The sequence below is a fragment of the Enoplosus armatus genome, chromosome 2, assembly GCF_043641665.1.
Source record: "Enoplosus armatus isolate fEnoArm2 chromosome 2, fEnoArm2.hap1, whole genome shotgun sequence".
Lineage (NCBI taxonomy): Eukaryota > Metazoa > Chordata > Actinopteri > Centrarchiformes > Enoplosidae > Enoplosus > Enoplosus armatus.
In genome coordinates, this window is record NC_092181.1 from 14,169,772 (window position 1) to 14,186,140 (window position 16,369).

Consider the following 16,369-nt stretch of genomic DNA (forward strand, 5'->3'; position numbering starts at 1 on the left):
TGATTGTTAAAACACAACTTCTGGTCAAACCCTTCAAAGTAAAACATGTATTGACGCACAGTGGCACATTTTGTGGAAAAGTTATATTTAGCTGCGTAGCAAATTACAACGTCTAAGCTGTATGTGAGCCAGGGCTGACAAAACTCAGATATCCATAGCCTGAAGGGTTAAAAGGAAGGCTAAATGGAACTTCTTGCCAGCGGACATGTCATATTGTGAAGGGGAATTTGCTCAACTTCCGATTTATTATCCTCACTATTATTATTTACGCATCACTACTACAATTCTTTCACAATACTTTAATACTTTAATTTATTTATTTATTTGATGTGTAAAGATCTTTCACGCGGAACATATTATATAGAATATAATACACTGATCTGATTAAACTACCCAATATTTTATAAAGTAATTAAAATTGGCTAGACATTGACAAACAACATTAAAATGTTGCCTACATCTTAATGCATCAGTAATTCTGCATAATGAATACTTCTTTTGACACTTTATGTACACTTTGTTCATGATACTTTAATATTTCTCTTCTTTCACTTAAGTATAATTTTGAATGCAGGACTTTTTTAAATTGTAAAAGAATGAGGGTTTTTTTTACATGTTATTGCTACTTGGATCTGAATAATTTGTACACCTCTCAAATACACATATTTCAAGCTACGTTTAGTTCACTGGAAAGGGGTTTGTTGTTAGAATGTATATACAGTGTGTATACAGTTATATACATTTATAACAACATGTAGGTAGAGTTTGTCCTTATCGTACCTGCTGTGGTCAAAGAAACCAACCAAAATAGTTACCTATTTAAGTGAAAAAACATGACAAACTCTGCATGTTGCAAAAGTATTCTGTAAACTGTGTTTTAGGAAAAAAAGAAAAAATCAGTCGGACGTAAGCACGTCTGTCCCCCTTCCGGTGTCGTATGGTTACTGCGGCGGATGTTGATGTTTTGTTTCGGAGCTTGCTGAACGATGTGAGCTGTATCGTCTCCGGGACGGGTTGATATTTTTAGTAGTTGACTTCACGGTTCTCTTTGTACTCTTCTCTCGGTAAGGTTTCGCTGTTCGTCGGCATCGTGTCTCTCCCGGTGTCTCTCCCGGGAAGCGCGAGGCCGAGTCGTGCGATGATGGAGGACTTTGATGAAATCTACGAAGAGGAGGAGGAGGAAGAGGAGGACGAGGACAGGGCCGCGGAGGAGCAGCTCCTCAAGTACGCTCCGGACCCGGTGGTGGTGCGAGGGTCCGGCCACGTCACTGTGTAAGCAACTGGCGACGCTTACGGGTATCGAGAGAGGAGTTTACCGTTACCGTGAAATGATTCACAGCCGCGGTCTCCGTGGATAACGGGCTGCTAGCTAAGTTAGCTACCGCTGTTGACCTAGCGTCGCCAGCTAGCTACTAAGTTAGCAGCGAGCTAACTCTGCGAGCAGGCGAGGAGTGGCTGATTTAGATTTAGCTTTCGTTTTAGCTGAAGTACATGGTCTAATAAATATGTATTTTTGTGTCTAATGTTACCACGTGATATGTTGTGTTAGCTATTTTTCGAGACAGTTTGTTCCCGTTCTTGGTTCCAGTATTTCAGGACTTGAAGACGGGAAAGTAGGTATAAAGGGTACAGATTTAGCTAAGTCTTGCATACAAGTTGGTACATTTAACCTGTTTTAGTTAATTAATAACCCACATTACCATCAATAATGTTGTTGACAGACAAACTATACCCAGCCAATATTAACCTAAAGTTGTAGTAGTAGTAGTAACTGAAGTTACTGGATGTTGTGTAGAGAGTGTAGCTGCAGGCTAACAGCAGTGTGCTACAGTAGTTTGGGGTTCAAACTACTGCAAGCATTCACCCAAATTAATAGTGTTAAATTAGAACATTGATTCGCCTCACCGCTCGCTCTTACACATAGTTTTTTTTAATACTACATCGGATGTCAGCACTATTTTAATACTCTTGTTGGCCATCTTTGGCTGCTAGTAACACTCATGTGGCTGTGTAATGCAACCCAAAATAAACAGTGAAATGTATCAAGTCGTTTGCAATCTAAATGGGCTGCTTCTGGACAATACACTTTTACTTTGATTTGTGGCCAAGACACATGGATATAGTTGGGGTTTCGGGTGTCAAACACATCTATGCATAATCTTTGACATCCCTAAAATATTGTATATGAAATATCAGATCGTTTCTGTTTCAATACTATAATAATGTGTTTGAGCCATGGGGCTCCCTTTAAAACTCAGGAGGTTTATCCTGATGCATATTATAATTTGAACAGTAATAATTTACCCCTGATACCTGCTGGGTTCAGTAGGTTTACCTTTGGCTAAGTGGAGTAAAATTTTACCCCATAGGAGGCCTCAAATGTAAAGATGAGTAGCATATGTGGTAGGCTTCCACTTGATGACATTTGACAAACGTTTGTTTATTCAAGGCAGTTATCCAAATAGAGTGTGTGTGTGTATGTCTGCTTATGTTTAACAGTCTACTTTTTTCCCTCACCCCCACAGGTTTGGGCTTAGTAACAAATTCGAGTCAGAATTTCCTTCAGCACTTACAGGAAAGGTGAGTGTCTTGTTGTTATTCATTGGTACTTATTAATTATTGCAAAATTACATCTCACATTTGTAGCCACAAGATGTAGCCTACATTATATTCTAGCTACCAGCCAACATATGATACATAATTTGAGAAAGAAAAAAAATTACATTAAAATTGCTAAATATTCTTCAGTGCAGCATGTTGTCTTGATGCATTCATTCATCTGATCACCAATACAAAACACAGATTCAGCTTCTGTTGTACAGATAAAATTGGTGTGAACACTACATAACATATTCCAACCTGCCATCTAAGAGCATTAAATGTTACTGTATTAACTATACGACGTATGTGCACTTTCTCAGGTGGCACCAGAGGAATTCAAAGCCAGTATCAACCGTGTGAACAGCTGCCTGAGGAAGACGCTGCCAGTGAATGTGCGGTGGCTCCTGTGTGGCTGCCTATGCTGCTGTTGCACATTGGGCTTCAGTTTGTGGCCCGTCATCTGCCTCAGCAAGAGGGTGAGATCTCTATCCATGATGCATTTGCAACAACATCACAGTTAAATCCAAATCAACTAGGGATGCAGAAAAAAGATGAATGTGTTGATTTTCTTTTGAGGTATGGAAAGAATATCATTCAATGTCACTGTTGCCTTCCAGACAAGACGATCTATAGAAAAACTTCTGGAGTGGGAGAACAGCAGGCTTTACCACAAGGTGAGTAGAGAAGGCAAGAATGGATACGTGTGCATTAATATCGTACCTTGTGAGGACGTGTTACAAAAAATATCTGATCGCTATTGCACTCTGTTTGCAGTTGTGTTTGCATTGGAAACTAAGCAAAAGGAAGTGTGAAACCAACAACATGATGGAATATGTAAGTACTTATTGGATGTTATAAACAGTACTGTGTAAGAAAGATCCAAAGGGCTGCATTGGGTTGAGCATGTTTCAGGTACTGGTGAGATGATAATATAAAATACAGGGAGGATGGACGAGTTGATGATTGATGAGTTTGGCTTATCAGGCACCAAAAAACAGCTTTATAATTCTATGAGGAAAGATTTTACAACTGGAAATATATCATGGCTGCAATCATTTTATCGTTTATCGCAACAACTGCACTGTCAGCAATGTGTGTTGCGTGAGTACATTATTTAAAGATTCAATTGAAAAACTAAGATTATCAGATGGAAAAGTATATGTTTGGATAACCCAGTAAATTAATTACCTGACACATTAATGTACTTTATCACATTGGTTTGCAATATTGCGTGCAATGGCCCAGTGCGACCTTGGATAGTAAAGTGATAGCTACTTTGGTAGAAACACTGTAGCAAAAATCTTAACCACTTGAGAAATCTCTATCGTCTCACAGTAACAGCCTTTTCTCTTGTCCACTGCAGGTAATCCTAATAGAGTTCTTACCTAAGATCCCCATCTTCAGACCGGACTAGCCAGACTGCGACTGATCTTAATCCTCCACTGCTGCACCACAATGGCTGTCCAGCTCCTGAATAAATACCCCTCCCAAAATACTCCCAATATTTTTGTTTACAGGGTAGCATTGACACCCCCCATTCTCCCACACATAACTTCTCTTCACCCTTGTTTACAAATCCAGCATCCCAACACTTGTTTTTGGAGCGAATTCACCGTTGAACAACGACCTATCGGGCGAGCTGGCACACTGTCAAGCCATGCTAACCAGCACCAGCCTGTGGGATGTCAGGGGAGAACCAGCCAGGGGCAGCGTTATGGATTTTGCAACTCGAGCTAGAGACTGGACTCTCAAATTGAGTTCTGTGAGCTACAACTGGAATTTTGTCACTTGTGTGTTCCCTAATCTAAGCACATGGCACAGTCAGACCATGATAAAACAAACACTTTGACATTACTTACTGTCTCACCACCAACTTCACCTGCAAAAAAATACACCCCAGTGCTTTTGTAACAGATTGGAGCTCTAGATAATTACTAGAAGCTGTGGAGACAACATAACATGGAACTCCAAAGGAACCTTCATCCAAATCAGCTCTGCAGCGGACAGACTAGTCTTACAGGAACATGTCGGGCCCGTGGCCAGAACAGCGGAACTCAATAATGTCATGTCTTCGTATCAGCTACCAGACATCCTTATCCTCTCATATCCTTTCATATCTCTGCACACTTCACTGTGCATCACCCTAACCCAGTGACAATCACACACTGACTGTACTCTCCGTAGTATGAATGAGTCTTTATGCTACACAGTTTACCTGGAACACTTTCAGCATTGTGTGTGTTCAGGTGATGGGCTGGCTGCCTAGCAACTGCTTCTGAGTTGCAACAAGTAAGTGGAAAGAAGGCCACTAGTGATGAAGAGAACCTTTATTTCCTTCTTTTTTTTTTTAGTATTTCAAGTTTTGGTGAAAGAGAGGCAGTCAGTGCTTGCAAAACTGTTCACTGTTTGTTGTGTGTGTGTGTGTCTGTCAGAGAGATAAACATAAGCAAAAAAGAGACAAATCAGACATGAAGAGATACTCTTTACTCTGTAAAGCAGGGTTCTTTCACGTATTTCTTTGCCATAACCGATTTTTGTTACTTTTATCGTTGTAGTAATTTATAAATGCGTGAGTGCGCATATGATATGTGCATTTGTGAAATAGGCCTCAGCTGGTTGTTTTTCCTTTTTTTTTTTTTTTTCTCAAAGGTTGATTCCTTTTTGTCTTTATGGTCATGTGTCAACACTGAAGCACACAATCGCTTTGTCCTTAACACCTTCACATGGCCTCTCTTCCTTATCTACTGACCCTGTGTTACTTATGAGTGTTTAAGTTAAGGATGTGGCTCTTGTGAGAAAGCTCCTCTGTTTTAGACATAATCTGACTCATCACTTTCAGAGTTCTGGGGTGACCGAGAGTGTCAGGTCGTCTTGATTAGGTGTTAGGTAATACCAGGGCTTTGTATCATGAAGCAGGATTACTGAAGTTAGCTTGAAGTGCACTGAGTAATACCAGACCACTCCCCAATCAGGAATATGGACTTAAAGCTGCATTAATGAGTATTTTCATATTAACAATGTAAAATGATTATATGTAATGTGAAAGGGGTTACTCTTAATGAACTTACAAATAATTTAACCTGACTCTGCAGCTCTCCTCAGCTCGACGTGTTTTAGCATCTTTCAGCTCATTGTTTTGGTTTTTGGGCCGGCAACTGTAATGATATGGTTCAGTTTCTCCTCAGTGTTGTTTCCTGCAGCAGCAGGCAGCTGTTTTCAGAGAAAAAGCTCTGATAAACCCACTTATACTACCTACCCAGCACCAAACAGCAGCTAAAGGGCCAGATATTTCCCCCAGGAGTAAATGTTGACCAATAATGGAGATAAAAGGAGAGTGAATAGTGGCCTTACATTCTTCAGGTGGCCAGAAACACAACTCCAAATGAATAATAATGTTTCTCTGTGTCCACTGGATGTGTATTGTTTGCTAACACATTTGTTAAATCAATATAAGATGATAACATGTCAATTAATGCAGGTTTACGTAAAAAGACTTGTTCCAGCTATCTACCTAACGATCCTGCTTTGTGATAAAGGCCTAAGAGTATTTTAAAAACTGTTGACATAAAATATAAGAACCACTTGCCAGCAAGTAGGAGAAAATGCAGAACAGGAAAAGAAGGCCCTTTTGAATATGGTATATATTTAGTTTTAACTGCCCCACACACCTCTTGGTTTATAAAAACATCCAGATACTGAGACTGAGATTCAACCAACCACAAACCACGTTTTTGGTCACTCAGCCTCTGTGATTGTATGGGTCATGCTCAGGGGATTATACTAGATGAACAACAAAATGTAGCCTTGGAAAATCTCACTGTCGGGTATGTTCAAAAGTTACGCCAGAAGGGTCAAGTATACCATACAGATCACACATTACTTTAATAATTGTAAAATGAGGAGTTTGTTTTTGAAATTAAAAAAATGTCCCTAAGATAAAGACAAATCATCTTTCTGTGGTCTTCCTGTGTAGATAGCAAAGGAAGCACATATTCCACGGACCCACAAAGCTCAGACATTGTGTTGGTTCATATGTCAAAAGACCCAAATTCACTTGACTACCACTGGGTTGCCTATTGGTTCATCAGTCACTTTTCTATATTTTTGATTGTGGTCTGTTCTATGTAAATCAAGGCATAAGGCCATATGCAGATATTTGTGGTGTGCGTGTGTATGTGCACAGTGTATGCAGAGGCAAATGGTCTTCGTAGATCTCAGACTGTGATTGAACCCTGCACAGAAAATGAGTCCTTTTTATATATTCTGGAGCGTTCTGTGTGTGTGTGTGTGTGTGTGTGTGTGTGTGGGAGAGAAAGATATATGTACATATGACTCATGAGCAGGTGTATGTACAGTAATAAACTACCAATAAACAAGGCTATGGGCATCCTCCTCTGTAAGTTTTTAATTGTAATGTGAGTTCAGTTTTCCTGCTTGTTGACGTAAAGTCTCTGATGATTATCAATCATTCGAGGTCACAGATTTGCTGTGTTAGTGTTGACTATGTTCACACATCAGCTCAACTGACTGGTGGGCAGTTCTCAACATGAGCGTCATCTCCTGATGAGTCTTAAAAGGTGCGTAGCCCAACACAGGAGGGCCAAGTTCAAAACACCACAGTCAAGGAGAAGAACAAAGGACGCTCATTCAAAAGATAGCAATGGACACATTTTGGACAGTGAAGACATATGGTCAAGATGGTTATATATATATGTTAAGCTAGAACAGCCATCCCTGAGCAGAAGAGGGAGGCTGTAACATCTCCTGATACAACTTATGGGAAGTCAGTGTGTTAAGAACCCAAAAGGGGTTTAAATGCCTGGAACCCCTCGACATGTCAGAAGAACTGATGAAGCCTCTTGGATGAGAAGAAAAACGAGATGAATTTGCTAATTAGCACAAAACACAAAGTTCAACTGAGGCTTTTTTATTGACAGAATTGTCAATTGTCAAAATGAGCAGCAGCTAGTTGTTGGTGTTTTGTTAAGAGGTACTGTGGGAGGGAGGACATTTCTACAAACTGAAGCCACAGTCGTACATCAAATTCATTTAGTATCTTTTTTATTGACAGAATTCTCTCACACACAGCCTCGATGCAGTTAGTCATTTTTTGAAATTATGTCAGAGACCATTTTAATGAGATTTTCTTTTCCACCTACACTGTCGATAATCTTCTCCGTTATGTTTCCGGGCTCAGTCATCTGTCCATTCAGAAAAAAACGTGGCTCATCTGTAATCTCCGTTTCTTGAGAGGGAATCTCTGAGCAAACACCTGTAAGACAGAGAAAGTGTGAATTCATTTCATAGAACAGGTTGTGGACAGCATGAATTAGTGAATACAGATTCCTGTAGATCTAACATGGTTCTGCTCAGTTACCACAATTACAAACTTGCTGCAGCTATTATATTATTTAAGGTACAAAACACTGCAGGTATATTCATACCTCCTTCTGAGTTCAGGCTAAAAGGCTGTGGAAAGTTAAGACATTCTGCCTGCTTGTTAAACTCTTCCAGCTCAGCAGCAGTCACAGTCCTTCTCTTTCCTAAAAGACAAGAAAAATAAAATGATTTGATGAACGATTTGCACATGTGTATAAACAGTTAATAATGAATGTTTAAGGGATACCAAAGCAGCACTTAACGCTGTAAATTATTATCTTACTCAGTAACAGAAGTCCTCTGAGTTTCCGTCCAAACATGTGGTTTTGTGATTGGAGCACAAGACTGTCAGGACAGCCAGTTTTCAGTATGTTTATTGCAGTAAAAGTGAGAACAGAATCTGGGGAGCAAGCAAACAGACACACACACACTTACACACACACACACACACGCACACACACACACAAAGTGATGTTGCAATGATAGACACAAAGTTCAAATGTGTTTGTGCAAGTATGTCAGACAAAATATTTGCACAGCATATTGGTGCCACCATGACAAGATGGATATTTGAGATTGAAACATGGGCATATAGCCTCATGAGTAACTGTGGGTTTTATGGGAGAGGAGGGGGGGCAGCCGACACAGGGCCCAGACTCACTAACAGGCCAACAAAGGTTAAACCAGTTTAATGTAGTGGATTTGTGGCTGCAACACTGTTCTGCTAATTTTAGGGATAAGCAGACAATACTGGTGGTTTTATTCATAATGTATTCAAATTTTTGCACCTTGAGGTAATAGGATAAAGAGGCCTATTAGTTGGCGGTTCAAAGAAGAAAAGGTGCTGTTGCTGGACACACAGTTCAGGTCAGATGTGTAGTGTGCAGATCAAAATATTTGCACAACAGATTTCATAAATAATACCAGGCTGGAGAGTGTTGTTTTCCAACGTCGACTTAATTCCACCTGTGACACAAAATCCAAACCTTTCACAGGTAGAAACAAAAATGTAAAGTTACAAACTGAAAAAAATGCTAACCTAAATTATTGTGGTTTGGATTATTGGACTTGACTTGATACAATTCTTAGATTTATTACGCTTTTGTTGTGCTCATGAGAGTGACGGCATCACTCTCGTTAGCAGCAGTGATTTTCATCCAGTTGCTGTCCCGAAGCGTCTTCAGCATCAGTCCAACATCTCTGTTGTTTGTGCTTTCTGCTATGTGCATCCACTCTCCCAGCAACTGAAACAGAAGGTGTCTCCCTCAGTTGCACAAGATGACAAATGGTCCCATTAAAGGACTGTGTGTGATTTTGAACAAAAAACATCCAACATGCAGAAAGTGAGACTGTGAGAGACAGGTGAAAAGTCAGATGAGAGGGTGTCTTACCTGCTCTCTTCCTTGGATTTCAGCAGGTTGGATCAGATTCTCGCAGCTGGACACAGGAGCTGACTGTCCAACAGACAGAAGACTGAGCACAGCCACAGCAACATGAATAAACCCCATCATGGCTTGTCTGCTGATAGTGTCTGCTTCAAACTGGTGCATTAAATTCAGAGGCTCATCCCTCATGAAATGAGTCCTGAGTGGTTTACACGTATGTTGTAATCCGTTTTAAAGGTGGATAAAGTGGGAGTTTTAGGCCTCCAGCATCTGAAAAGTGACATTTATGGTCACTAAATCAGTGTGTTGATGTAAGTGTACAGTATTTTAACTGCTCTTTAAATAAGTTCTGTAAAAGTCCTGCATTCAAAATGTAACTTTTTTTCAAGCGCAAGTATAAATATTATAAATATAATAAATATATCAGTAATGCCCAGTTTGTTTTACCTTTATTAGCATCTGGCATGCTGAATTAAGATTCATCAGTGGAGAAGTTCAGCAAGATCTTAATACTTGTCCAGATTAGATGCTGGTGATGTGTTATGCAAATTCAGTGGAGGGATCTTCTTGCTTCTCTAACTGGGACTGCAATTTCCAATACAATAAAAATTCAAATGTTCAAAAGATTGTCAATTACAATATAGAAAAATGTAAAAACTCTGTATTAGTTTGATGATAGATATTTTAAAACAAATAGTAAAAGACACACAAGAACAACAGTCTTACGTTTTTTACAGTCGTTTTTAATGGCAGATATCTCTTTAGACAGAGATGGCCTCTTCATTATGTGAGCAACATGACATCATTGACAATGTTAATTTTCTTTTAATCCTGATATGGTGCTGGAGACCATTTTGAGGAGACTCTCCAATCCACCTTCACTGTTGATAAATTTGTCTAATTGATTCAAAACTTCAGAGCCTGTGCCACTCAAGAAATTGGTTAGATCAAGTGTCTCTGTTTCTTGGGAGGGAGACTCATCTGGGCAGAAACCTATGAGGCAGAGAATTGTGAATTAATTTAATTTATTAAAGGGAAGAGGGCTTTTCATGAATGTGCAACCTTATCATCCATGGGGCTAAACAAGGCAGAGACAAAGAATCAAATTCGGCTAATCAGCTTTGTTTGATGACAATCTTTCGCCCACTTGTGTGTGACTTTCCCATGGCCCTGCAGTGCTGTCTCATACTTGAGGAGGTGTATTGCAAGCTTTACCTTTTAGGTGATGTGTAGTGAAAACCTGTTTCTATAAAATAAATGTGATCTAATATAAATCTAACTTCAGTTGTGTCTAAAAACCTATTTTGAGGTCACAGTGACCTTTGACCTTTGAGTCAAAAGTGTCACCTATTCCATGTCCGACCAACTGTGAAATATGGTTATCAATTCTTGAGTACTCGATTCTTGAGAACGTGTTTAGTGAGGTCACAGTGACCTTGACCTTTGACGTAGCAGTGAAAACCGGGACAATTTGGTAGTGGATGTTGAAAACCGGGACATTTTAGTGTTTTACAGATATTTTTCGGGACTCATGACACCCAGCTTGAAACCAGGACAAACTGGAACGAAATTCTAATCAGTGTATCCTTTAGTCCAGGTGGATATTTGTGCCAAATATGAAGAAATGTCCTCAAGGCATTCCTGAGATATGGAGTTCACAAGAGTGGGACGTACAGACCAACAGACAGACGGACAACCCGAAAACATAATGCCATAATGGCTACGGCTATTGCCGGCGCAAAGGCATAAACATTAAGCCTTGAACATTTCATTATGAAGAAGTCCAAACTAAGCATACTCACACCCTCAGGGGATATTGTGTTGAAAAACAACAGAGCCATAGCGTTAAGAGCCTTGCAGACAGACTACACAAGTGAAAGTTCATACCTTTTTCTGGGTCCAGGATAGCAGATGGTGGCAAGTTCAGACACTCGACCTGCTTGGTAAACTCTTCCAGCTCAGCAGCAGTAACCTTATTTCTCCTGCCTGAGAGACGGAACAAGTGTATGCAAAGGAGCTCAGTCAAGTAACTTCAGAGGAGATGAACTGAAAAAACTCACTCTGTCTACAATGGATTGTAGTGATATTTTTGTACAGACATTTATGGTTCCCAGACGATGATAACCTTTTTTTTTTTCTCAGCATGTCTGACTCACAGTTGGGCACTTTGACAATATACATACAGTATATTATGAGGCAGTGGTGGAAAAAGAGAGTCATGAGATGTTTAATTGGGTTGGAAAGAAGAAAAGTTCTGCGTCACAAATTTTCTGCATCAGTGTGAGGGAGTACCTTGACTTGTCAGGCATCTAATTCACTAGAGTTTCCAGAAGATATGTGATATAATGTGATATAGAATTACCTATGGTAAAAGTGACCAATGATTTTAACCATATCGTCCACCCCTAGTTTAATACAGTGTGTAAACCCTCAGATGTCAGTGCAAATCCATTTACAAGTCACTCCCTAATACATCTTGTGAATTATTTTTCATGTGAAAGTGACAACATTTCTTCTACATTCATTTGATCAGTCTGTAATGTCTCAAGTCTTACTTATGAGCTGGAGACCGCTGTATGTGCTTTGTCCAAGCGTGTATTTTGAGTAGGTAACAAGGCAATCAGGGCAGCCAGTATTCAGTAGGACCACAGAAGAATTGAGAGGTTGCCCTGGGGATACATACATACACACACATCAACCCAAACACGAAGTGCTGTTGCAATGCTGGACCCAAAGTCCAAATCTGTTTTTGCAGGTATATGGTCAGTCAAAGTGTTATTAACACTACTCACCCATAGAGAGAGTGTTGTTCACCAAGGTCACTTTAGTTAAGAGACTGATGCAGCGGCCAAACCTTTTATAAGGAGACATTTTAAAAAGTGAAATGACACACAAAAAACATCACTGGACCCTCTACATAAGACTTTACCTCCAAAATAACCCAAATCAAATTTAGGCTTAAAATTACATTTTTTGAGTCTGAATAATATTGACGACATCACTCTCGTTAGCGGCAGTAATTTTCGCCCAGGCAGTCTCCACAAACATCTTTGTCAGCACTCTGGATCCGGGGATGTCTGTGCTCTCTGCTAAGTACGTCCACTTGCCCAGCAGCTGAAACAGACGGCATCTCCCTCAGTTGCAAAAGATGACAACTTAAAGGACTGTGTGTGATTTTGAACAAAAAACAGCCAACATGCAGAATGTGAGACTGTGAAGGACGGGCGAAAAGTCAGATGAGAGGGTGTCTTACCTGCTCTCTTCCTTGGATTTCAATAGGTTGGATCAGACTCTCGCAGCTGGACACAGGCGCTGACTGTCCGACAGACAGAAGACTGAGCACAGCCACAGCAACATGAATAAACCCCATCATGGCTCGCCACATCTACTTACACAAAGATCCTAAATCTGGGTGTCTTTGCGTATCGCACTGATCGTAGCTTGAAGCTGATTGTGTCTGCTCCAAGTTAAAACTCATGCACTGAAGTTCAGAGGCTCAAACCACAAGGTAAAAGTCCATGTTTACTTATGGTCGAAACACAGGCAGGCAGATCAAAACAGGCAAAATTATCCAAAATGGAGTCGGGCAGAGGTCAAAGGGTCAGGCCCTTCAGCCCAATATCAGCCCGATAATAGCCTGACCCGACAGACGTAGGGCTCAACAACGTGACTTTCACTTGCACACCAGGTCACTTTAGCTGTACATACTGGTAGAGTCTGGCAACTGGCAAGATTTGTATGCATAGTTTTGACCTAATTTTAAGATTTGTATACATATTGTATATACTGTATATAGTTTCATTGCACTAGTACAATTATTTGATTTGATTTATTTTTGCACAGTAACTGAGCATCTCCTCCCCTCCAGCGTACACATCGTTTTGGACGCCATTTGTTCAAAACAAATTTAACATAAATTTAGAAATAAGAGTATGTACAAAAATAAGATATAAAAAATAAGAAATAGAAAATAACAAATATACACATTTACAATATTTAAGTGAAAATATGAGTAAAAAATATATACAACAACAATGTATATGTCTGTATATGTATGTATGCCTGACCAGTACATCATGGAGAGGATGTGAGACATTGTCCAAGATGACCCGTAGCTCGGACAGCATCCTCCTCTCTGACACCACCGTCAGAGAGTCCAGCTCCACCCCAACAACGTCACTGGCCTTGCGGATCAGTTTGTTGAGTCTGTTGGAGTCTGCCACCCCGTAGCCTGCTGCCCCAGCATGCAACAGCATAGAGGCAGTAGTAGTATAGCACTGGCCACCACAGACTCATAAAACATCCTCAGCATAGTCCGGCAGATGTTGAAGGACCTCAGCCGCCTCAGAAAATAGAGACGGCTCTGGCCCTTCTTGTAGAGGGCATTAGTGTTCTTCACCCAGACCAGTTTGTTGTCAATGTGAACTCCCAGGTACAGAGGTAATCCTCTACAATGTCCACACTGACCCCCTGGATGGAAACAAACGGCGCCTTGGCCCTCCTCAGATCCACAGTCAGCTCCTTTGTCTTTGTCACGTTGAGCTGCAGATGGTTCTACTTGCACCATGTGCAGCTCAACGTGACTTAGGGATTGAACCCTGCACAGAAATTGAGTCATTTTTTATATAATCTGGAGTATTTAGTGTGTGTGTGTGTGTGTGTGTGTGTGTGTGTGTGTGTGTGCGTGAGGGAGGGAAAGATATGTACATATGACTCATGAGCAGGTGTATGTACAGTAATAAACTACCAATAAACAAGGCTATGGGCATCCTCCTCCGTAAGTTTTTAATTGTAATGTGAGTTCAGTTTTCCTGCTTGTTGACGTAAAGTCTCTGATGATTATCAATCATTCGAGGTCACAGATTTGCTGTGTTAGTGTTGACTATGTTCACCACAGAGGCTTCATCAGCTCAACTGACTGGTGGGCAGTTCTCAACATGAGAGTCGTCTCCTGATGAGTCTTAAAAGGTGCGTAGCCCAACACAGGAGGGCCAAGTTCAAAACAAAAGGACGCTCATTCAAAAGATTCAACAAGTATAGCTTCAAGAAATTAATTGAAACCTGCCAGCCAATCAGAATCAAATTCTCAGTTCACCACCCTCATGTTATAAAGGGAATTATTTTATAGGCTGTAATCATTGTTGTCCTAACAGGTCTTTCCTGTTGTTGGCTGAGAACTGAATGAGCTGTGATCTGCCAGACAAAATGAGCAGCAGCTAGTTGTTGGTGTTTTGTTAAGAGGTACTGTGGGAGGGAGGACATTTCTACAAACTGAAGCCACAGTCATACATCAAATTCATTTAGTATCTTTTTTATTGACAGAATTCTCTCACACACAGCCTCGATGCAGTTAGTCATTTTTTGAAATTATGTCAGAGACCATTTTAATGAGATTTTCTTTTCCACCTACACTGTCGATAATCTTCTCCGTTATGTTTCCGGGCTCAGTCATCTGTCCATTCAGAAAAAAACGTGGCTCATCTGTAATCTCCGTTTCTTGAGAGGGAATCTCTGTGCAAACACCTGTAAGACAGAGAAAGTGTGAATTCATTTCATAGAACAGGTTGTGGACAGCATGAATTAGTGAATACAGATTCCTGTAGATCTAACATGGTTCTGCTCAGTTACCACAATTACAAACTTGCTGCAGCTATTATATTATTTAAGGTACAAAACACTGCAGGTATATTCATACCTCCTTCTGAGTTCAGGCTAAAAGGCTGTGGAAAGTTAAGACATTCTGCCTGCTTGTTAAACTCTTCCAGCTCAGCAGCAGTCACAGTCCTTCTCTTGCCTAAAAGACAAGAAAAATAAAATGATTTGATGAACGATTTGCACATGTGTATAAACAGTTAATAATGAATGTTTAAGGGATACCAAAGCAGCACTTAACGCTGTAAATTATTATTTTACTCAGTAACAGAAGTCCTCTGAGTTTCCGTCCAAACATGTGGTTTTGTGATTGGAGCACAAGACAGTCAGGACAGCCAGTTTTCAGTATGTTTATTGGAGATAAAGTGAGAACAGAATCTGGGGAGCAAGCAAACAGACACACACACACACACACACACACACACACAAAGTGCTGTTGCAATGATAGACACAAAGTTCAAATGTGTTTGTGCAGGTATGTCACACAAAATATTTGCACAGCATGAGTCATTAATGACTTAGCCTACTCACCTGGTCGGTCAAGGGATTTCAGGGTCACGTTGGATATGCCTGACAAAGAAGCAAAAGGTAGAAATTGACATTTGATTTTTCAATGATTTGACTAAAAAAATTGACCTCCCCTATTCAAACCTACAGTATACTGGTTATATATACAGGGGGCCCTGACTAACCAAGGGTGTAATGTAGTGGATTCGTAGCTGCAAAACTGTTAAATGCTAATTTTAGGGATAAGCAGACAATACTGGTGGTTTTATTCATAATGTTAATGTAATCAAACAGTTGAACGTGAGGATGGTATTTTCTGTTGCATTATTTATGTTTGTGCTTTTAAGCACATAACTAATATTAGATTAGCCTACTTCCTGATTGTATCAAAGGTCCTCCAACTGTAACCAGCTTTAAATCCAGACTTAAAACACAACTGCTCTCAGGTGCTTTTTTTTTTTAACTGAATGCACTCTACTTTCTATGTTACTTTAGCTGATCTAATGCACCTTTTATTTTCACATTCTTTTAACTGTTTTATTATATACATTATTTTATTATTATGTATTTTCTTTTATTCTTATATCTGCTCATTTGTTAATCACTTTGAATGGCAGATGTATATGAATTGTGCTACATAAATACATTTGCCTTGCCTTACTCACTAGGCTGGAGAGTGTTGTTTTCCAACGTCGACTTAATTCCACCTGTGACACAAAATCCAAACCTTTGACAGGTAGAAACAAAAATATAAAGTTACAAACTGAAAAAAAATGCTAACCTAAATTATTGTGGTTTGGATTATTGGACTTGACTTGATACAATTCTTAGATTTATTACGCTTT

At 39.9% G+C, this 16,369-nt stretch overlaps 1 protein-coding gene across 1 annotated transcript; it reads left to right on the plus strand.

Moving 5' to 3' along the window:
• Positions 1-1,048: 1,048 nt before the first annotated feature.
• Positions 1,049-6,993, plus strand: chic2 (cysteine-rich hydrophobic domain 2). Its single transcript, XM_070915935.1, has 6 exons — positions 1,049-1,272; positions 2,526-2,580; positions 2,922-3,077; positions 3,219-3,275; positions 3,376-3,435; positions 3,965-6,993. The coding sequence occupies exons 1-6, from the start codon at positions 1,139-1,141 to the stop codon at positions 4,013-4,015; spliced, it is 513 nt and encodes a 170-aa protein (XP_070772036.1). The 5' UTR covers positions 1,049-1,138; the 3' UTR covers positions 4,016-6,993.
• The last annotated feature ends 9,376 nt before the right edge of the window (positions 6,994-16,369 follow it).